Source organism: Mastomys coucha, unplaced genomic scaffold (assembly GCF_008632895.1).
Source record: "Mastomys coucha isolate ucsf_1 unplaced genomic scaffold, UCSF_Mcou_1 pScaffold14, whole genome shotgun sequence".
NCBI lineage: Eukaryota > Metazoa > Chordata > Mammalia > Rodentia > Muridae > Mastomys > Mastomys coucha.
In genome coordinates, this window is record NW_022196896.1 from 80,776,028 (window position 1) to 80,783,041 (window position 7,014).

Sequence of the window (7,014 nt, forward strand, 5' to 3'; positions counted from 1 at the left end):
AGCTATATAAACTTGAGGCAAACACTCAAACGCTGTAGCAGATGAAGAGAAAGCTCTAAAAGACTCTACCCGGAGAAGCACCCATGCGATGCAGCCTACCTGCTGTGCAGCATTCGCGTCTTGGGCTAAGGTGTCTGGGTCATACATGGGTTCCAGAGCTTCCAGAGCTTTCTCAGGACGGCCTAGCTGCTGCTGAAGGATGGAAAGTGAAATTCTTGCATCCAAATGGAGTGGAGCCAGATCAACCACTTTACTGTAGCTTTCAGCAGCACGTTCCATATAGCCCAAGGCCTTTAAACATTCTAAGATGTTAAAAGATGTTTAATTCTCAAGCTGTAAATTGGCCAAAACTATTCCTTTCCTAATTAGTTAGTAATTTACTTTATTTGACTTTATGACACAGTCTCACTGATTTGCAATCCTCTTGCACCAGCCCCCAAAGCCTAGGTTACCAGTTTATACGACTTTACCTGGCAGTATTTTTCCCATTTTAAAGAAGTATTAGAGTAATATAAGAAAATTATAACAACAAAGGAATGAATACATATTGTTAGCACTTTATAGCAACTATCCTATTCTCTATGAATTAATCAATCCAATGATCAATCTACTGATCTTTTCCCCTAATGGTACTAAAAATCAAACTCAGAGCCTTATGTATGTAAGGTATTTCAATGGAGTGAGCTAGATCCTCAGCCCCACAGCCCTACCCCATCAGAATTAACCTACTACAAGGCTATAAATCAGTGTCTGTATTCAATTTGGTATGTCTTTATTCACTTAGTACTATGTTTTAAGCATTCCCCATGTCTTCATTGGCATTTTTGAATGCTACATAATAATCGAAATAATCACTTAACCATACTAACACAGGGCCTGTTTCCAAATGTACACTCTGGTCATGCTACAGGAAACAGCTTAGTGTATCCAAAGTTTATGACTGGGTGACCCAACTTAATCCACAGACATGTTTATTATGGCACAGTGGTCACTTAAAGTATTAACTGTCTACATATTTTAAAATTAGTACTTTATAAAGGCTAGGGTATTGGCTTCTTCTAATTTGGCAACAGTGAGCTAGCTCCCTCCTCCCATATGGAATCATAAGCCCGCATAGATGCAACTCTCCAGTTCTCACTTCTCACTACTATCATATATCCACTTCACTCACATTGTTACTGGACTTCCCAGTTTTGTATCTCCCCAATATCAAGTCACATGAGTCCTCAGAAGTAAAATTCCTTCGTCAGCCACTGGCGGCTTCTTTGCGTCTAGCAGCCCCAACTCTGATCAAGCCTTTCCACATGGTCCTTTTCACTGCAATGACTTCCTAAATATTTTGCCTCAGATTGTTTCCTCAACTGTCTCCTTGCATGTGTGGCTCAAACAGCACTGAAAAGGACATTAACTATTTTCTCCCAAAATAACATTAAATATGCATTCATAAAAACATGTTAAAAATAATGTTGCCCTATCTGATAATACAGTTCTATAGTGTATGGTATGAGATATCAAAGACGGGAATTTAAGGGGCATATACATTATTACCCTAGTTGTTTGCAGCAAGGCCAACATCATTAGAAACATATTGTACTCTAGAGAGCACTGTGGCTTTGATCTTTTTAATGTCACTTAAGTTAGGAGAAGATCCTGGCACTCCTTAAGTAAAGGGGCTGAAGGACATTGACATGTAAGGGCAAGCACTCAGTAGTTTGGCAAGATAACTTAAACACTAATCTTCCACCAAAACAAGAAATACTGGCACCAATATTCTACTATGTTACAATGGCTATCATGTTGGAAAAATAAACTCTTGCCTGACTATATGATTAAATCTGTTTCTCTTCCACAACAAAAGTATTACCTGCATGCCGAAGCCAAACCACTGCAAGGTTGTATCTTTCAGAGCAAACCAGGGCACTGAGCAGGGGAAGGGCAGAATTATATTCACCAACATCCAGAAAAGCTTCAGCAACATCAAGATAGAGGTCACCCATATCTTCAGGATTCTGTTCCACCAGTGTTGTCAAAAGAGGCTAAACTCCAAATAAAAACCAGAGGCCAAACACTCATTACAAAGAACCACATCTGCTTATCAGCTCCCTGACATAAAGCAGCTAGATCAGTTTTCTGCTCTTCTGTATTTCTGTTAAAAAGATTCACACTTGCAACACACACACATGCCCTCATCCCTTCATCCATCACTATGTCGGATTAAAAGGGCAGCAGCTCCGACTGCCTTCCCTAACAGCCAGCCTGCACCTCTGGCTCCATGTGTTGGCTGATGTTATGAAAAGCTATTCCCTCATTTCTTACCCAAATGTCACGTCCTCAGGTGACTACACTACTAAAAGCTTAGAACTTTCTCCCATCCCTACATTTTGTATATTCCTTGTTTTTCTTCAGAACACTTCACCAACAGATAATTTAGATATTTTATGAATGTATTTAATCTCCTAGAACCAAAGATCTGTGAAGGGAGAATTTGTTTTACTCAATACCTCATGCTAAGGTCAACAAAGCAGATTACTGAATGTAATGTTTTTATTCAATGAAATACTTGTTCCAGAAAAGTCAGAAAAAACAGAGTAGCTATAAGAATTTTCATAGACTGCCTGAAGGCAAATCACAACTTCTCGTGTTTGGATGGTTCTCATCCTAAAGTAAATTCCAAGCCTAATTCCAAACCACTTTGCTTTTATGAGCCATTCCTATGAAAATAATTTGATGCTTACTGTGTCCTCCCTGTTGTTGAGAAATGTGAAAATCTAAGGGTGGGTTGTAATTTCTAGTCATGGGAAGGATAGTATGCACTTAATGGAAGGGTTTTAGCACTTTCCCACAGGTGCAGCTCTCAGTACTACTTACATTGAGCGGCTCGAGGATGTTGAGATGTACCAGGCAGACCATCAGCTTCACCGTGATGTCTATTGGCACACTGTCAGGTATAGAGCAGGTAACGGTCTCAGCAGCTGGGGAAACATCAGACAAGGTATTCCCTATGTGTGAGCTCAAGCTGTAAAGCAAGCTAAGGCATCTCCAGCCTGAACACAAGATCCCACTTCCAACTCCTCAGGGAAGATCCTAGGCAGTGCTCACTCTGGTCAAAGTCTATTAGCAGCTTCTTACTAATGCAGCCTGTCTTCTGGTTGTACTTATCCTGCCTCTTCTCCTAAGATCAACTTATACACAACTCTACATTTCTTTTACTAGATTACACAGGATTTAAATCATAAAACTGACCACATATACAAAAGCTCTGTTTAAATTTTGGTATTCCAAAGCTTCATTTTAGAATTTACTATAGAAATGCTTCTAAAAGGGGTTAAATACTTTTCTGTTTTCTAAAACTTCATTACAGCAACATGACTTTTAAAATTCTGGGAAATTAAAGGAATTCTAACCTACATTTAATTCTTATTTTGTACATTAAATTACAAATCAGTTTGTTTCCATTTCATAAAACTGTATACGATATTAGTGATGTGCCTTTGGTAGTAGAATCCAATTTAATTTGTTACTAAAAATAGTATTTAAAATATCATATTATATAATGTCAATAATATCATGTTTTACAGAATTTGCCCCTGACAGTTTAAGTTTACCAAACCATAGGAATATGGCTTGATTAGGAGAATGACTGTTAACAGTGAAATCCATGATAGTAACTGATAACACAAATTTAACTTTGATATTTATTCTACACAATTTTCCTACATTGAAATTCTGCTCACTCAAGACCTAAGCTCCCTGAGGACACATACCACCAAGTCTACCTGACTCAAGGCAGTGCCTACAGCATATTCTTTCTGTAGGTGGTATCTACAGTCACTCACCTACAAAGGACTAGGCAATATGGTCATTGTAATGAGCTCTGTGACTGCTAAAAATGAGATTCTACTTAGATACAAGTTCTATATTCCAAATACTAGCATTCTGGTCTATTGTTTAACATGGTCTAAATACTTATATTCATGTCCTTAGTAAGAGGCCTAAGGGAGCTCTGTGTCCTCACAGCAAGATGGTACCACATCAGATCTCTCATGCCTTAATCTTAGACTTCCATGACCCTATAATTTTCTATTTGTAGATCATGAAGTCTAAAGTATTTTGATATAGCATCCCAAATAACTATTTAACAAAATACACTTACTACAGATACACTTGGTATAGATATATAAACTAACAACCTTGATTTCTACATCAAATTGCAAAGTAAAAGTCAACTTTCTGTTGACTATAAGATGTCTGTCTCAAATCAAGAAACTCTAGACACTTGCAAATCACAGCTCTGCAAAGCCACAATCTCGATAGTAGATAAGGCAGAATTTGTATCAGGTATGTCTAAATGGTAAGCAGGGACTCAGGAAACCATGGGAACTTGAAACTCTAGGTGTCATCTAAATCACAGAATGCACCAGCTTCAGAGGGGATCCCTTCAATCAGACAACTACAGTCTGAGCAAAGCATTTAAACAGATCGACAACTCGTCAATAGTAAGGAAGGTGTTTTATTCATGTGTGCGAGAGCATGTAGTTAGTCCCTATAGCATATGCAATACATTACTAGATAACACCTAATTTAACATTACTTATCTTTAAAAGGGCTTGTCTTGCCAGATATGGAGCATGTCCATATAGTCCCAGCACTCAAAGGTAGAGGTAAAAGCAGGAGGATTTCTAATTCTAGTCCAGTCTTGGCTACCAAAGAGCTTACCTTTTAAAAACAAAACAAAAAACCTTGGTATGATATCACATGCCTGTAATTTCAGCACTTGGGAGGTAGAAGCAAGAAGGAACAGGGAAGGTCTACTCAGCTGCCTTCAATGTTTGAGGCCAGTCTGGGTAGGCTACAAGAGACTCTATTTAAAAGGAAAACCACAAACATACTCAACAAAAGGTTGAGGATGTAACACAGTTGGCAGAGTGCTTACCATAGCATGCACAGAGAGCTAGGTTTGATCCTCAGCACCAAATAAAACTAGAAGTTGTGACAAAAGCCTGCTAAGTCAGGGACAAGAGGATCAGAAGTTCAAGATCATCCCTGGACACACTGTGGCCACAAAAATGACAAATTTTGTTACAACTCAGAGGAAGCCACATATGTTAACATGTTCACAGAACTGGTTAATGGGTGTGGTACAAAGATCACACAAGAGCTGGAAGAGACCTGCCAGGGCACAAAACTACTCAGCTCTGTGATTTTGCATCCTGAGCTTTCACACAGGTCAGGACAAAGTTTCTACCTTTGAAAACTACTAAGTTTAAAGTAGACTTTTCAGTAGTAGACAACTTAAAGCCCTTTTAGAAATGCCTAAGGTTCTGATCTATTCAGTAACTCACTCTCTTCTAAGAAGAAGGAGCTGAGTATAGGGATGCACACCTATAATCCCAGCATTTGAAAGCTAAGGCAGGAGGATTGCCATGAGTTTGAGGCCAGCCCGGGTCACACACTAAGTTCCAGGTAAGGCTACAGAGTGAGATCCTGTCCAAAAAAAGAAACAAACAGAACAGAATAGAACAAACATAAGTAAGTGAAATGGAACAGGGAACAAATAGAAAGGGCCGGTTCAGATGAGCATATAAAAACAAAAAACTCAAATCATTTTTTAAGATTGCTTATAAACTAAGGGCTGGTAATCTATCTCAGTGTTGAGTGCTTGTCCTTCAGACAGAAGGCTCTGAATTTCAGCCCCAACAACACAAAAACAGAAGAAGAAAAATTACTTAAAAGAACTCAAGACCTCACAGCATCTAAGCAAAGAGAGCTATGCACATGCTCCTACATGAAGTTAACTACAACCTTTATTCTCTTCTGAGGTGCCTTCTTCCAAAGTTTCCTTTTCTAGGATAATTCCAGAAAAATCTGTAATTACCTAAAAAAAGAAAAAAAGAAAGAAAAATTATATATAAAAAGCCTTTTGTGAATATTTATTTCAAATAGTTTTTACAAAATAAAATAGTGTTAAAAATATAGTCCTTTTAAATAAGGAATTCTAACTGTTCTAACTGTGAAACTTTAACATTATTATATCATGTTGACTAAAACCCAAAGATTTATCAGTCTGACCAAAACCAAACTATTTTCTCCAACAGGAATAGCTCTACTGAGTCCTCCTACCTTTGGGCTCTACAGTGGCAATATCATAGTGATAGATCTAGCAATCTATCACTTCCTCATAAAGTTTGAATATAATTTAGTTTATCATTTAAACAAAATGCTAATTTTTAAGCATTTCTGGAAGTCAAGCACAGGTTTATACCTAAGACAAGCACACGCGAACATTCCTACCTCCAAAGCTTTGTCATACTGCTTGTTGGAAATATATAACTCAGCTGCTATGTTAACATCTTCCATGGAGACTAAGCCTTGATGTTTTGAGAAAGCTTCTTCAATTATGTTTATAGCTGAAGTGCTGTCGTTGGCTTCATAGTAACTCCTAAAAAGGGAGTGGAAAGTGAATCCGTAGTTAATTTTGATTATAAAACTCACATAGGCCCTTTAACAATTCTAAATTCTCTGAATTCTAAAACATACAACATACTGTACTTATAATTTTCAAACTTGTTTGTGATAGGCTGGCACCAGGTACTATCAAGAGAAAGAGGGCGTGTTAATGCTAGTGGAGGAAAGAAGGTTCCTACAGTAAACATGGCAACAGTAACACTATCACTTCACCTGAGTCCATTCGAAGTTTAGTAATACTAATCCTTAAATTCAGAAATATACACCCACAACTAGGAATAGGACTTACCTAGTTTTGTTGAAAGGGTATTTGAGGAAAAAGTTAGCCCAAAGAACAGAACTGCATTCTTTTAGCAGGCTATGTAGTGTTTACTCAGCACTACAAAGTAAATTAGCATACGTGTACATCCTCCATCAACTAACTCTAATCTCTGACCCTACCACTCCAGTAAACAGAAGTGGAAGGTCTTCATGACAACCTGATCCATCTCCCTGCTCACTTCATCATCTCTAGGACTAGTCCTCAGTGTTGCTAAAAGAAAAAAAAAA

The 7,014-nt window shown here is 38.0% G+C and overlaps 1 protein-coding gene across 1 annotated transcript in view; it reads right to left on the reverse strand.

The window, feature by feature from the left end:
- The window catches only part of Gtf3c3 (general transcription factor IIIC subunit 3), a 37,036-nt gene that overhangs the window by 13,465 nt on the left and 16,557 nt on the right, over window positions 1-7,014 (reverse strand). The window contains exons 7-11 of the mRNA XM_031367501.1: window positions 6,292-6,439; window positions 5,803-5,875; window positions 2,869-2,972; window positions 1,865-2,036; window positions 100-302 (exon numbers count right to left, since the gene is read on the reverse strand). Coding sequence (XP_031223361.1) covers window positions 100-302; window positions 1,865-2,036; window positions 2,869-2,972; window positions 5,803-5,875; window positions 6,292-6,439 — 700 coding nt within the window. The remainder of the gene's footprint in view (window positions 1-99; window positions 303-1,864; window positions 2,037-2,868; window positions 2,973-5,802; window positions 5,876-6,291; window positions 6,440-7,014) is intronic.